The sequence below is a fragment of the Typha latifolia genome, chromosome 7, assembly GCF_019914945.1.
Source record: "Typha latifolia isolate L0001 chromosome 7, TyphaL0001v2, whole genome shotgun sequence".
Lineage (NCBI taxonomy): Eukaryota > Viridiplantae > Streptophyta > Magnoliopsida > Poales > Typhaceae > Typha > Typha latifolia.
Window position 1 is genome coordinate 13,816,365 of NC_133092.1, and position 15,111 is coordinate 13,831,475.

A 15,111-nucleotide genomic window follows, 5' to 3' on the forward strand; every position below is an offset into this window, starting at 1 on the left:
CATAATTAAATAACTCTTCTAGATCCTACTTTGAAACTCCATATTAATATAATATGGAATTTGTAATGCTATATTCTGGTAAATAATTGTTTGTTTGTTATACATCACCTTAAGCTTTTCATAGAAGAGTAAATAATTGTCACAGTGTACTAAAATTGCGGTGATTAAGGAATAATAAGACAAAACCTTGTTTAATTAGTGTGTAAGCCTTAAAACTTGAATAAAGAGTTTTTGCATATTTTAATAAAAATATGTGATAATTTTATGATACATATACAACTTAAAGTTATATTGACCATACTACACATTTTGAGAAAAAAATAATAATATTTAGGTGTTATTTATAAATAAGAAAGTGTTAATTCATAAATAAAACAAGGAGGTAGGTGTTATAAAAATGTTAAATTTTTTAATTTAATTATTAAACAAACCATATTTATATTTATTATCTCAACTCATTTAAGATTAGACTCATCAATTTGTTCATGACACAATAAACTATTTATGACTTAACTAACTTATTTACAATTTAACTAAAATGTATATAAATTTGAATAACTATGCCACTAGATAATCTATTTCTAATTGTATTTAAAAATTCTGTCCTATTTAATAAATAAATTGTGATCATATTATTTATATTATCATGACGCAACCAAACCAACTAACCTTAATCGATTGCCATCTCTCTCCGAGGAGGCCAAAGTTTATACCAAGGGAATATGTAATGAAATCCAACTGCTAACAGCGCACGCGTCAACATCACCGATCTTTGGTAAAAGCGCGGTTAGATTTTTGAATTCGAACAAACGAACGCCAGCTTGGTAGACGAAAGCTATTTAAAGGGCATCACAGAGTTGGCGGCTACGGAGAAGCTGAGGTCGAAGGAGGAGGGGGGAGAGAGAGAGAGAGAGAGCAAAAGAGACAAAGGAGCGAAACCTTCTCGAAGAATCCAAGGCATAGGGATTGCAGAATGCGTCTCTTTGCACTCTTCGTCTTCGATGCGGATCTCTCGATCTCGTCGATCGCTTTTTATACCCCAACGCTCCCTCCTCCTCGTTTGCGGAATCGGATGTGGAGCGATTCGTGGAGTTCTTCTGATTCCTTCCCCGGGCTCGAGTTCTTGCTGCGGAAATCCTGGGGATCGAGCCGATCTGGGGTTCTTCAGGTATGATCCTTCGAGAAATCCTTGATGTTGGACATGTATGTTGTTGTCTGTTTGGTAATTGATGCGTTTTTTTTTGAGAACCCTCGATGTTGGATCTTGTAATTTGTTCTCTGTTTTTGGTTAGTATTTTGGAGTTGGAACTAAGAATGGATGAAACTTGTATTTAGGAGAGATCGAAGTAGATGACTACAATTAGAAGACATCTTCTTGCTTGGTCATTCATATGCTGCATCTCTACCACAAAGCCACTTACTGTTATTGTTAAATATTATTTGAGAATTTGTGCAGATCCTGCCTTTTGCAACTATAGTGGCTCTCAATTTTATCCAAGATGCCTGAAATTACGAATGCCTCAAGATACAATAATCCCTGTCAACAAAATTATTCCCTGAGGCGCACCAGAAGTGGCTATGAACCCTCCGATACGGAGTCAGAATGGCAGGAAAGCCCCTGGCATGAAGGGCTATTGACTTCAGACGGGCCTATAACACCTTTGGTTCCTTCAAGGACTATTAGTCCTTTAAAATATAGTACGAGGCCCATTCTAAGGGAGGACAATGGCTCACTGAAAGTTCCAGGAGCTAGAAGACATAGCAGATCTCCTTATAGCCGTGCAAGAATTGGTAATGATGGGAATTCTTCTCTAGCATGTGAAAATTTAGAAAAAAATGCCAATCCTCTGGAGGTCCCAGAGCACTGCAGACATATCTCTCCATATAAGGTCAATAGAGAGGATTCAAATTATGGGAACAACGAGGTCACCAACTCTTTGCGCAAGAAGAGCCATAGAACGCCTCCAAGATTCCGTGAATATGTTGAAAATGGTGTTCTTTCCCAATTTCAACATGTTCCAAGGGGGAGTGAGAGGTCAAATTACAGTCGTAATAGGTCAATCTCTACTCCTAAACTAAGATCAAGAGAAAAGGAGCAGCCAATCTCAGATTTTCATGGGATCAGTCAAGGTCCTTCACCGATTGTGAGACAGATGACTCATAATGTACAAGACACTGAGGCTGCAAGAGATCCTTCACCAAATAAGATTCAGGATATGGTTGGGAGTAAGAAACTACCTAAATCTCCCTCACACAATGCCTATGCAGCTATGAGCACAGACTCTATTTCTCCAGGTGATATCTTCTTTTCTCGTGATTGTGGAGTTCCTCAGAAAAGCTCTGTTTACCTCAATGGTGATAAAACCTGTGATCCACCACGGAAAGCAGTGTCTGAAACAAATATAGTCTCCCATCATGGAAATAGAGGAATTTATAGTCCAGTTAGAACTACTAAGACCATTTCAATAAGCACAGTTCTTTCACAAACAAACACAAGTTCCACTTCTGCTGTTAGTCGGATGAGTAGTGGCCGGACAAACACTAGCTCAGGTTCTGTTACTAATCGGCTGAGTAGTGGCAGGGTTAGTGATGATGGTAGTAAATTTAGTGCTAGCAGTGGAAAACTCGGTGGGAATTTCAGAAGCTTCACCCTCAATAGACAGAAAGGTCAAATAGATGCATGGCTTTCATGCGTCAAGGGAGGATCCTGCAGAAAATCAAAGTCACCAGAATGTAGGACAATAGATGAAATTTCTTTTATCGAGAGGGCACTTGTGGTGGAAGAAATGAGGCTTTTCTGGGCTGATAAGCATCGTCCTTGGACATTGAATGGCTTCATTTGTCACAGAATGCAAGTGCAGCAACTCAAACAATTGGTAAACTCTATCACTTCTCTGTTTGTGATTCCTTATTTAATGTTTTTCTTCTTGATAAAATTGTTTGCAATGTGTTTGCAAACAATAATGTCACATAATTTCAGTAGCTGTAGGCTTGCTGTAATAGAGCTTATAATGATTCCATGTTTGAAGATGACTTAAACTTTACTTAATTTGTGCTCATTTGCTGAACTTTAGTGTCTAATTTTGTCTATTCCTTCAACTCTTCAAGTATGAAGCCTGTGGGCTATTCATAATTTAATATGTTTAATTCATTGGAGGTTAAATTGATCACACTTAAATTGGAAGTATTGATTTTTTTTGTTGGCATTAGCCCATTCATATACCTTGCTTTATGCTTGCTCATCATTCCTCATGCAGTGCATTTTGATTTGTTATCTAGTTAATATGTTGTCATCTTGCATCAAATAGGTAAAAGATATACCATATAAGATAGTGAGTCTAACCAACATAATTCATGATTTCTACGATGTTGATACAATTACAACTAATACAATTGATCAAGCCCAAAGGCCAATTCGACTGGCTTAACTTCAATTACTTTTATGGATTTGGTGTAAACTGATTGAACTTATGAATTTATTACTGTGGTCCTGATTTTAGTTTTAGCCCAGAAACAAATATTTTTGCTCCAACTAACAGATGTGCTCCATCTAACAGATCTATACATTTCGTTTTGTTAGGTATCATGTAACAACTTTCCTCATATCCTGTTTAAGGGACCTCAAGGATCAGGAAAGAAATCATTGTGCAAGGCTTTAGTACAGGAGATATTTGGTGACTCCTCTCTTAAAGTATGAACTATCATCTGTGATGAAATTTTATCCGTGTTTCATTTTAATAATAAGCTAATATAATTCTTTGCCTATTTTGTAGATCTCTCATGATTTAAGACATTTTCATATTCAGGTTAGCATGCTCCTAAAAATCTTTTATTTATGCTCAATATCCAATCTCTACATTTCTTGCAGAAGAACGTTTTTGATTTTGGGGCAATATTTCACATGGAAATTTAATCATTGACAGAAAAGAGGGGCATCAATAAAAAGGTTCCTGACTTGAATACCATGAATCAGTATTAGTGTATTACCCCTTCTTGCCTTTTGAAACCCTATACTGTTGACAGCCTTCAAGTGGTGGTTTGAAACCATTTTAACTTTTACAAAGGTATTAATATGCTAATATGGCATACAATTACTTGTTCTCATGAATCGAGGATTGTTGGCAATTGTTAACCTAAACTGCACATTGTCCTTCCTGGACCAGTTAAAAGTTAAAACAGTTGATGAAAGAGATGCTATATATTTATACTCATTTGTCATAACAATGTAAGCAAGTATTTGTACTTTCACATACTTTACAGGTATAGCTGTTTCTTTTTTTCTGCCTTTCTAGTAGTAACTAAACAGTTGCTGAAAGAAATGTGATGCGTTTATACAGTTATCATTGTCATAACAACGTAGCTGAACATAATGAGCAAGTTTATACAGTTACTACACATACTTTAGCTACATAACAATGTAGCTAAACAATATACATTTTTTCCCTTTTCTGGTTTTCTGCACTTGTTCAAGGTACATAATGTAAGAGGTTTGTGAATGTGCAAGATTCAATTTGAACAGTTGTACCCTAATTTTAACAGGAAGCCAAGCATGTACAAATTGTTGCTCCAATAACTTCAAGTCCTCATCACGTGGAAGTTAATTTGAAATCTCAACTAAAGAATGCTAGATATACTTTAATAGCTCTAGCCAGGGAAATAGCTGGCAATCATGCAGAAGCTCCTGAAATTAGTGATCCAAGTTTCAGAATGGACTTCAAAGGTCTACTATTTTCACTCTGTTCTTTCACCAGATATCCAACTTTTGTCCAGATATCCGATTTTCGTTATGTGAAGGTGATTTGTTTTATTCTTGCAGTAATTGTTCTCTTCGGTGTTGACAAAGCTATGGAGAATGTTCAACACTTGATAAAATGGATAATCGAATGCTACACTGACGCTTGCAAGATTTTACTTTGCTGTGAAGATGGCACTGATATCCTTGATTCAATAAAGAGTCGTTGCAAACTTGTCAGCATTGATGCTCCTGGTACTAATGAGGTAAGTTTTGTTCTTCATATTTCTTTGATTGAGTTATATAGCATTTAACATTTGAACTTCACAATAGGAAGCATCAACTTCTTTAGGTCCTTTTTTTTCTCATCATCCTTCATTTCTGTTGGTCTCCTTTTTCAAATTTTCTTGGTGAGCATGGGAAGTAATAGAGAAAAACTTCTAGTCACTTCAAGTACATGCGTTGATCATTAAATTTCACTCGGTGCATGTAAAGTTCCTTTATGGCTTTCTTTTCTCATGGTGAATTCACTGTATCGTTGTGAACCACGATGAGATTGACACTGTGGTAATCAGAGAATTGAATTTACTGACATAAATTTATCAAGCTAATTTATATCAAGCTCCTTGAAATAACTTAACTATTATGACTCTTTTCAGGAGAATCAAATTTCTACTTATTGAAACTTGCTAAGCATGCCTTTGTAAGGATTGATTAATCATTAACTGGATGTGTATGATTTTCGTATCATCAGAACACTACTCGTTATTGGAAGTACTGTTTGATACTTATGTTCTTCTAAGAGAATTATCAACTTTGAGATGTGAGTTAGACAACCTCAAATTGTTAGTAGACAGCTTCAATTATGAGAATGAAGATAGGATCTTCTTTCTGTTGTGACATTATTTGATGCTGTTAAATCTTGTAGACTGAAATTGCTCGTCACATGTGTCAGATTATGGATGTTCTGATTCAGATAGCAAAGAAGGAGAATTTAGAGCTTCCTCTGAGTTTTGCTGGTTCTATTGCAGCTGAATCCAAGCAGAACTTGAGGGAAGCAATTATGGCCCTTGAAGCATGCAAGGCTAACAAGTACTGTATACTTGCACATAAATAGAATAGGAGAAAAAGTCATTCAGGTGTTTTTTCCCTTGATTTTTACAGCATTGACAGAGCTTAGGTTTCTTTGGCTTTTGATTTCACTTGTACAGCTACCCTTTTGTTGATGGACAACCAATACCATTTGGCTGGGAGGAAGTTTTAATGGAACTTGCAGCAGATATTCTAGCTGATCCATCTCCTAAAAGGTTAAATACCAAAACATTATTTCTCCGTGTGTGTAGTAAGCTTTTTAGAGCCCTCAAATTGCCCACGATATTGAGACAATAACTCCAATTTAGGTTGTTTTTGACGCGTGGGAAGTTGCAAAAACTGCTCGTGGAGTCAGTTCATCCGAAGTTGATTCTCCAGGTAATTCCATGGAATTGTTCTACTTGAATCTTTCAACATTAATTTCCAGACGTATTTTGTATTGGCGCAAAAGTAATTTGTTAATGATCCCACTGCCCCCTCACCCGAATGCATGCAGAAGCTCGTGGAACAATTTCTTAAGGGAATCGAAGCTGGTATAAAGAGGGAGCTTTATTACTGGCATGCTTATTATGTGAGTTTATCCATTCCATCCTGTTGTTGTATTATGCACGGCCATAATCTCACAATTTCTTCGTAGAAATTTCTTTTATATGAGAAGTCTTATAGCTTGAAACTACGATTTCAGGATAAGAGATTACCCACTGGACCAAGTGCCTTGCTGAAATTAGAAGGTAAATGACTTACTCGTGGTGCTTCTCTTCTTTGGCTACGTATATCGAATTTGGTTGCTCTCTTCATCACAACAAAGGAGCAGGAATACTGCATGATTACTGTTTGCTAAAATATCTTGTGACTTGCCACAGAATTTGTTGCGAAGTTCATGAGTCTACATAGGAAGAGCAGAACCTAGCAGCTCAAAAGAATTTCACCATAAGTGTCTTGCCGTTCCATTTTTATGTAACACAATTATGATGAACAAGAGATCTACTGCCATAAAGAAAGCTCGAGCATCTGAAATAAAGTTTGGCCTTGCCTTGCCCTGTTTCAGTAAGTACCTTCTCCGATATGACTCGAGCCTTTCATCTTGTAGAAATTTTAAATTTGCTATAGTAGAAACGCATGTTGTAATATATGCCCAACGTAATATTTTGTAATTAAAATGCCTTCCAGCTCACTACACGTGTCATACATAATGCTTGTCCATACGTTCACACATGCACGCAAACACGCGCAGTAGCACAAAAACACATACCCACACGATCCATACGGAGGACATACCATGTACATCCTCTCAGGCACTTCACGCACACGCAGTCCCACGTACAACACATGGACGCACACACATACAACGTGTCCGTATATATATATATGTAGAGAGAGAGAGAGAGCATCAGAATTTAGACCTCGCTGAAGTATATTAACAAGAGACAAGTTTATATCCACATGTTCTTGCAGACCTGCTCTGGGTTCGTGCAACAAGAAATGCACATCTGACTTTGTCAATTGAGGAGTAACCATGACTTATCCAAATTGATAATGAAATAATCACTATATATACTAAAAGCATCCTCTTAATGACAGATGCCCACTAAAAAAAAAAAAAAAAAAAAAGGATTATCAACTAAAAGCGATGTTCTTCAAATTCGACTAGTATAAGGTGTATCTTACGTCAGTACTTCACACATTTGAGAAATACTTCCTCTCGCCAGTAGACATCAGTCTCTGGATGAACTGCTGCTTTCTGAGCTCTTCTTTCCACCGTACCTCTAAAAAGTCAGTGCAGTAATTAGTTATAAATGAAATTAAATGGAATAGAGTGGTTAAATAATAAAACAGTGCACATCATTTTATCAGCTCCAATAAGAGATTGGATGATTATTCTGGATGTGACCGGTGTAATTGCACTTGCTATCTAAAGAGCAACTGGTAAGCCATAGTGGGCAGCTGCTATGAGGGAGCAAAACTTAAAGCAACCAATTAAGATGCTAAAAAATTGGCACTCACCTGTTTCCCTAGGTTGAAAGGGACATACTTGTATTTAATCATGTGTGCAATCCGACTCTTCATTGTGAAGACGAAAAGAACAATCCAGTAGAACAGAAGTACGGGCCAGAAGACAGGGACATCAAACACGGGGCTGAAAGTCATCAAGAAACCAATGCAGAGAGCTCTAGTAACGGCATACCTGCAAACATAACACAGGAAAAGGAAAAGTATCATAAGTTTTTTTCGCAATTTTTTCATAGAAGCCCTTTTTTTCTCAGTAAACCAAAATAAATAAAAAAGAGCTGTCATGTGTGTATTCATGAAAACCTGCTTAAATGTAAGTTGACAATGACTATAGATTCAATCAGTATTAAATGAATGATGCAGCACACTGAGTGCATACCAAAAAACAGGGAACATTAGTTCTGCCTTTCTAAAACAAACATGGGGAAAAAAAAATCAAAGAATCAAATGGGAATTTGACTAGATAAAGTTGCATTCTTATTATGAGATAACACTGAAAGTACTAATTTAGATCACCCTGTTCGTTACAAGTCCAACATCAAAAGGCTGAGGAGTGAAATAAGTTTGACATAAACCATGTGTGCTTGAGTTAATCTATTTTAAATTTTCGAAGGTCAGCAGGTTCCAACAACCAGTTCCCATACATACAACAAGAGCAACACTGGTTTCACCTAACTGGAAGAGTAAATCTCTGTTGACCAATTTGCTAGTTGCTACCAATTGAACTTTATTGCAGGTTGCACTGTTATTTGAATGTGAAAACAACCTCATGCTGTTTAACAAATCTTCCACTTTAAAACTATATTTAACTTTAGATTTGAATCAAACATTCTCTACAACAAGATGCTGCAACATTTCTTGAAGAACTATAGGCAAACAAAGTTTGAAGATTTGAACAACGATTAGATAACTATAATTACTTCAATTGGCTTCACTTGGTAAAGAGCAAGGAAGAAGAGCAACAGAGATAATTTCTTACAGAAACGATAGGCGTGTGATAATACGAAAATATGAAGCTATATATATTTTCAGCACATAATGTTTTCTAACTGCAAATCATAGAAGAGAAAAACACATATTTCTTCGTAACAAGAACTAACTATTAATACCTCAATATAATTATCTTCATGTCAGTAAGAAAATTACATATAGTACAGAAATAATCAAAATAGTTGGCGCTGAACAACAAGAGAAATTTAAGAGAAAGAAGCCAACCGAAAGATAAGATGCATCCTCTAATATAGACAGGTCCTGGAATATAATAAGATAATTGCAACTAATCAAGGGCACATAAGTAACAGTGTAACGCATAACCACTCTTCAAAGTGGAGAACTCTTAGATGAAAAGTCTGGAGTTAATTAAAAGAGAATTGCAACTAATCAAAGGCATATAAGTAATAGCAATTGAATCCTGCAAAGCATCTCTAGGAGATTATGGAGATGATAAGTATTTGCAAGCGTCAAGGCATTGTAATCACAATCAGATTGAGACTCTAAAGCACGAAAACACCTTAAATTATCTTTTTAAGTTTACCAGAACTTGAACTCTGGAAGACGGCGAATGAAGGGCTTGAACTCATCAGAACCCTTCATCGGCAAAGACGGCCCGTCGGATGCTCCCGCCTCCGGGTCCACCAGTGGCGACAAGAACCCAATCAGGAGATAAAGCAAATATATCCCAAGCCCATAGCTCACGATGTAAAACTTGTTAAGAAGATACACACGAAGAACATAGATCGCGACCACCCCGAGCGTCCCGAGCCATCTCCCAGCCGTGTGGGGAGTGGATCTGTCCAGATGATTCTGAAATGCCCTAGAGAACTCATTCATCCACTTCGCCAGCGGCAATGACTCGTCGCCGCCGTCGTCATCATCAGAAGCTCTCTCCATAGATCCTGTAGATTCTAAAAAAGTTCTCCGGATAAGAATACAGTAAAGATTCCAGAAAATAACATCTAGAGCTAAACAACGGACTTCCTGACGGCGAGATCAGGGTTCCTTTCTCCCAGAAAGGACTACAAATCTATCGTGATCCTTAGAAACCTCGAATAAAAGGACCTTGAAAACAGCAGTAAAGATCGGGACTCGATCGGGAGAACAAACCTTGGATCGCGCGGATCCGGACACCGGAGAAATCCGGCGGAAGAAGATCTTCCGGAGAGATTAGTGCTTCAAGAACGGCCGGAACAAGCCCTAACTAAGCTCTCGAGGAGAGAGAGAGAGACGTGGAAGAGAAGAGAATAACGAGGAGAAAATACGAGACTCTGGTGTTTTCTGATGCCGTTTATTAAATACAACTAGGAGTAAGGCGTCGCAATCACTGCCGTTAACGCGGGTTTTCAAATATTTCTCTTCTTTAAAAGAAATAACTGTGCACCAATATATTCTTTTAATGACACATTTACCCTCTAAACTATAACCTTCATTTATTTTAATTCCAAAGTTATCTTTTCTCTATTCTAGATTAGAAGTTTAGAACGTAAATATACTTTTATTTTGAATTATAAGGTAAATATTATAATTTCATAGTTTAAATTAGAGCTACAATTTTAAAAAATAAAATTTAAAATAGCTTTGTTAGAGTTTTTTTTACTTGCTTAGATGTCCATGTCTAACGTTAACGGGAATTTAAACTCATGGCATACGTGGGTTTGAAAATTTGCTCATCTATCACGTATTAAGTGGGGCCCAACCCAAAGCAACGAGATGTTGGTGCATTGATAGCATTTTAGCTAACCATCACTCAATTGCACACCTCGTTCGAGTCTATTATTAGGACCTTCTTCTTTCAGCGTCGTATATATATATATACTAATAAATAAAAACAAGAGAAGGAAGAACTAAGAAATTATAGGTTTTCTAGTGTTTCACTTGTCAAATTTATGTAACTAATCCCAATAAAATTAGGGAAAAATGCTTTAGGTATCTAAAAGTGTTTCAAATAAGGATGTCGAATATTATTAATAAAACACTGAACAATTCAATACTTTATTAAAATAAAATATTCTATCTACTACACAGTTTATTGAATACTTTATTGTTAAGTATTGAGTATTTTTTTTATATGTATTGCTAAATTGTTCGTCAGTTTATTTTTTATATAGATTATTAAACGAGTCAGCAATTATTGATTCATAACAAGGCAGCTCAGCAAAACAGACATCTTTAGTAATAACATTTTAATTGACCCAATTAGATTCAAAAACTAAAAAGACAACCAATTCTTAGTAAAAAAATCTCCCTGTTCTATATTAGATGTACAATTTTAAGATTAAAATTTAAGAATAATTAAGCTAGAGTTCTCCTTAGCCGGTAACCAAACTCCACCCGAGAGTAATCTGCTGTTATATCATATAATTATATTTTTATCTCTATGAGCTCATAAAAATGATATTAAAAATGCCATAATATAATATATATATATATATATATATTACAAGGAGAAAAGCGGTCGCGTACAAACCCCGAAGCATATTCCTCATGCGATCCTCACCAATATTCTACACGCTTTTCGGCTACCATATCAGCAAAACGGGACCAGTGTGCCAGAGTTGCAAGACAAGTGTCATATTAATCACCGTCCATCTGTAGATGTACTTGGATCCAACGAACGAGATGACAGCAAATTGACTAACACTTTACCAATTCCGAAGTCTTAGGACAGCCTCTGACATCTCACCTCCTCCTCGCCCTCTGCTTTGCTATCTCTCTATCTCTCTCTCTCTCTCCTCTGTATCGCTTGTAGCCTTTTGGTCCATCGCTACGAAGCTCACATCGTAAGCTGTAACGTCAACATTTGGGTTGATTAAAAACGCTATCTTTCCTTGTATTCTATTGATTACGGTCTGTTTTAATGCTATTCTTCTTCTTAGATTTCGATTGTTCCTCGTGATAGGGATGTGGGCCCTTTTGTTAGAAGCTTTACGAGTGTTTCTTGGGTACTAGTTGTTTTAGAGTTTTGTTATTCCTAGATGGGTATGTCTATTTCTTGCTGCAAATGCCCTCATCTTTCGGGAGCTTCTGTTATGCAATATTTTTTATTATTTTGTTTGTCTAATCGAGTAATAGGCGAATGATAAATTGGTGATTTTTTTTACTTTTTTTATTAGATTTTGGTGATCTTTATGTGCTTTTTCTGCATGTAGATAAGTTTTTATTTACTTGTGGACTATCGATCTGAGAAACAGCTTGTATGATATAATTTTTAAAGTATATTTGGAGACTTTAATTTCTCTCTTGTATTTTTTGATCGTAAAACATCAAGTGATAGAGATGTTTAGGAAGGTTTTGACTGTTGACGATAGGAGCAGTACATGGAATTCTATTGTAGGCTGATAGCAGGAGAGACTAGAAGAAATCAGGAATTATCTGATACAAGGGAAAAAAAATGCAATAATCTATCATAGAATAAAGTATACATGATGAAAGAAATGAGAAATTTTTGTTCAAGTACTTTGAAATCGCAGCATTAATTTATTTCTATTGTAGAAACTTATGCTACTGTTCTGGCCATGTCTATGGTTCATGTAGGAATTCTGCTTGTGCTAATAAAATATTACTAGTTAGATATAACTACGGGAACATTCGTCGAGTAGTACATTGCAAGGTATAATTTCACATATGTTGGTTGTTGTGTCAATCATGGATAAAGATCAGTTGTATTATATTTCCTAGATGTCATTCTTAATTGGCTTTCTTCATGGTTGGAGGCTTCCAGGAAATTGTTCTCTGTTATCTTAGATGGAATTAGTTTTTACCTGCCTCACCTGCCTCTCTTTATCCTCTCATATTAGATGTAGAGATAGTATAGATGAAAAATGACATTTTACTTGGTTTTCTTTTAATTACACAGTCATGGCTGGAGCTGATGGGAGGAGCAATTCCAGTTTCCCTCGGGTGCCTCTCAATGAGCGTATCCTTTCTTCCATGTCGCGCAAATCTATTGCTGCTCATCCATGGCACGATTTAGAGATAGGTGAAAAAAATTAGATGTCACAACCTCACAGGATCTGTCTTCTACATTAGTTATATGTCTTACTTTTTTATATTTTCTGTCTGGTAATTTTCATATGTACTTATAGTTTTCTATAAATAATGTTTTAATCTCTCTCTTGATTCTCAAAGCTCTCTTATAGAAGCTTAAATGAAATACGATGCCATCTTATTAGTTGATGACTGTATTGTCCTATGCAGGACCTGGAGCTCCTGCAGTTTTCAACTGTGTAAGTTCATACATTGCATAAGAGAGTACAGTATGCAATTATCTTAGATTCTCTGTTATGCATATAACCTGCTCCTTTTCCGTGACCCTTCGCCTTCTTCAAATGTATGCTATGCATCACATTTCTTCAGGTTGATCCATCATGCTTACTGCACTTTCTTGGATGTGGATGTGGTTGAGGATTTGCATATAATCTTTGATTCTTGTTTCCCCTTCCTTCTAATTTGTTGATTGCTTTTCCCTTGTGAAATCTCACATTTCAAATTTTTGCAGGTGGTTGAAATTGCCAGAGGAAGCAAGGTCAAGTATGAGTTGGACAAAACAAGTGGTCTTATCAAGGTCCGAATTATGTTATGACTTGTATAATTGTATTTCAAAATTTTCCTTACGAGTGTTTAAGACATTTATGATCCCTCTCTTTCTTCTATCGTTGACAGTTTGGACTACTTGTGCTTCTAGAGTAGATCTGATTTTATTTGTCTTGCCATCTCTGCTTCACCAAAGAACTATATTCTTCTTTAAATTCGAATGTACTTTTGAAGTACTACATGAATTTTCCTGCTGGATTTTGGGAGCAGGGATCCTATTGTGTGGGTTCTCATGTTTACTAAAGAATTAATTACATCATGGATGAACAGATTGATTAAGTTTTTGCCAAGAGTGATGGTACAATCATGAGGCAGAAATCCTAGAAATATTGTGTCAGAAAGCAAAAGAGTATTCTTACATGAAGTAAATACTATTATAATGACCATTTATCATCCTATGTGTAAATTGTTGAAGGAAATAACATTCCATCTGAAAAATGGAGAACTACATATAAGAAACCATGGGTTTGAAGTTGTGACAATGATTTGACAGTGTACTGATATAAAGAAGTTAGTGCGGAACTGCGGATCCAATTGAAAACGTGTAATAATAAAAGAAAATAACATGCTTGTAGCTGTTTTATCAGGTTGATCGTGTTCTTTACTCCTCAGTTGTATACCCGCACAACTATGGCTTTATTCCACGGACAATCTGTGAGGATAGTGATCCCATGGATGTGCTAGTCTTGATGCAGGTACTTTTGAGGAATGTTAAATCTTATTTAAATCAAGTAGAAGCTTATTTTTCAGCCACAGGAAACTAAAGGGCTTCCTTTTTGTAGGAACCTGTGGTGCCAGGTTGTTTTCTCCGTGCCCGTGCTATTGGGTTGATGCCTATGATTGATCAGGTGAAATCCTTTATCTTCAAAATATTTACTCAGATTGTGTACGGATGCAGTGATAAACTTAGTGGACGGGCTTTGCATCAATTTTGGGGTCAGAAAATCTAAGATCATTTAGACTTTAGAGGAAGGCAAAGTCTGATATTGGAACCCGTTTGACATTTATAATTTTTTACTCTTGTCCAATGCCCCTATAGGGTGAGAAGGATGACAAGATAATAGCAGTCTGTGCTGATGACCCTGAATTCCGGCACTACACGGACATCAAGGATCTTCCTCCTCATCGCCTTGCTGAAATTCGCCGCTTCTTTGAAGATTGTATCCATTTATATACTTAGTTATAGAAACCTCTTCCTTGTATGTATATCAATATTAAGATCATTGTTTCAGTGCTTCATTTGTCTACCATGTTCAGCTTGAACTTAACTGGTTAATAGATAAGAAGAACGAAAACAAAGAAGTTGCAGTGAATGACTTCCTTCCAGCTGAAGATGCCATCAAGGCAATCGAGTATTCAATGTGAGTTTGATTCCTCCACAGAGCTTAATGTTGTACTCGAGATTACTGGACTAATTTGAACATCCTTTACGCATTTTGTACTTTTTAACTTGCAGGAATCTGTATGCTTCTTATATTGTCGAAGCCTTGAGGCAGTAGCTCTTCTTCACCAAATCTCTTGCAACAACCGACTGCTCATCGGATCATCAATGGTGAAAAATATGCAAATGTTGCACTACAGGATCTTGTTACTGTTGCTAAATATACAATGAGTACCATAACTCATATAACTCTCTCTTTCCAACATATGGCACGAACTATTTCTCTTTTTAGCTCGTGGCTTTTTTA

At 36.4% G+C, this 15,111-nt stretch overlaps 3 protein-coding genes across 10 annotated transcripts; 2 read left to right on the forward strand and 1 right to left on the reverse strand.

Annotated features, from left to right (window-relative positions):
• Positions 1–893: 893 nt before the first annotated feature.
• LOC140792480 (uncharacterized) lies at positions 894–6,875 on the forward strand. 3 transcript variants are annotated; one of them, XM_073143512.1, is made up of 12 exons: positions 894–1,168; positions 1,457–2,876; positions 3,581–3,691; positions 3,774–3,806; positions 4,540–4,720; positions 4,817–4,998; positions 5,688–5,824; positions 5,944–6,039; positions 6,133–6,202; positions 6,321–6,395; positions 6,510–6,555; positions 6,688–6,875. In XM_073143512.1, exons 2-12 carry the CDS (start codon positions 1,500–1,502, stop codon positions 6,732–6,734), a joined length of 2,355 nt encoding a protein of 784 aa, XP_072999613.1. In that variant the 5' UTR covers positions 894–1,168; positions 1,457–1,499; the 3' UTR covers positions 6,735–6,875. The 3 variants fall into 3 exon arrangements, with proteins under 3 accessions (XP_072999613.1, XP_072999614.1, XP_072999615.1); XM_073143513.1 differs by lacking the exon at positions 3,774–3,806; XM_073143514.1 differs by lacking the exons at positions 6,133–6,202; positions 6,321–6,395; positions 6,510–6,555; positions 6,688–6,875 and having other exon boundaries at positions 5,764–5,824; positions 5,944–6,022.
• A 339-nt stretch (positions 6,876–7,214) lies between these two features.
• On the reverse strand, positions 7,215–10,103 carry LOC140792481 (protein RER1A-like). 2 transcript variants are annotated; one of them, XM_073143516.1, is made up of 4 exons: positions 9,938–10,103; positions 9,369–9,738; positions 7,829–8,009; positions 7,215–7,590 (listed from the first exon to the last, which is right to left on the reverse strand). In XM_073143516.1, the coding sequence occupies exons 2-4, from the start codon at positions 9,722–9,724 to the stop codon at positions 7,540–7,542; spliced, it is 588 nt and encodes a 195-aa protein (XP_072999617.1). In that variant the 5' UTR covers positions 9,725–9,738; positions 9,938–10,103; the 3' UTR covers positions 7,215–7,539. The 2 variants fall into 2 exon arrangements, with proteins under 2 accessions (XP_072999617.1, XP_072999618.1); XM_073143517.1 differs by having other exon boundaries at positions 9,369–9,729; positions 9,938–10,079.
• A 1,188-nt stretch (positions 10,104–11,291) lies between these two features.
• Positions 11,292–15,095, forward strand: LOC140791778 (soluble inorganic pyrophosphatase-like). Of its 5 annotated transcripts, none has more exons than XM_073142425.1 (9): positions 11,292–11,610; positions 12,687–12,809; positions 13,028–13,056; positions 13,329–13,394; positions 14,011–14,118; positions 14,206–14,271; positions 14,463–14,583; positions 14,703–14,784; positions 14,880–15,095. In XM_073142425.1, exons 2-9 carry the CDS (start codon positions 12,689–12,691, stop codon positions 14,920–14,922), a joined length of 636 nt encoding a protein of 211 aa, XP_072998526.1. In that variant the 5' UTR covers positions 11,292–11,610; positions 12,687–12,688; the 3' UTR covers positions 14,923–15,095. The 5 variants fall into 5 exon arrangements, with proteins under 5 accessions (XP_072998526.1, XP_072998528.1, XP_072998529.1 ...); XM_073142427.1 differs by having other exon boundaries at positions 11,482–11,617; XM_073142428.1 differs by having other exon boundaries at positions 11,515–11,634.
• Positions 15,096–15,111: the final 16 nt, after the last annotated feature.

What these genes read in the sequence shown, in the direction of transcription:
- LOC140792481 (XM_073143516.1), bottom strand. Translation starts at nt 9,724, where the DNA reads ATGGAGAGAGCTTCTGATGATGACGACGGCGGCGACGAGTCATTGCCG. An exon ending in CTTCCAGAGTTCAAGTTCTG is followed by an intron (nt 8,010 to 9,368) that starts GTAAACTTAAAA and finishes TTATGTTTGCAG; the next exon opens with GTATGCCGTTACTAGAGCTC. An exon ending in CTTTCAACCTAGGGAAACAG is followed by an intron (nt 7,591 to 7,828) that starts GTGAGTGCCAAT and finishes CTGACTTTTTAG; the next exon opens with AGGTACGGTGGAAAGAAGAG.
- LOC140791778 (XM_073142424.1), top strand. An exon ending in ATGGCACGATTTAGAGATAG is followed by an intron (nt 12,810 to 13,027) that starts GTGAAAAAAATT and finishes TGTCCTATGCAG; the next exon opens with GACCTGGAGCTCCTGCAGTT. An exon ending in TCGCCGCTTCTTTGAAGATT is followed by an intron (nt 14,584 to 14,702) that starts GTATCCATTTAT and finishes ACTGGTTAATAG; the next exon opens with ATAAGAAGAACGAAAACAAA.
- LOC140792480 (XM_073143512.1), top strand. Translation starts at nt 1,500, where the DNA reads ATGCCTGAAATTACGAATGCCTCAAGATACAATAATCCCTGTCAACAA. An exon ending in TAAGACATTTTCATATTCAG is followed by an intron (nt 3,807 to 4,539) that starts GTTAGCATGCTC and finishes TAATTTTAACAG; the next exon opens with GAAGCCAAGCATGTACAAAT. An exon ending in ATTACTGGCATGCTTATTAT is followed by an intron (nt 6,396 to 6,509) that starts GTGAGTTTATCC and finishes CTACGATTTCAG; the next exon opens with GATAAGAGATTACCCACTGG.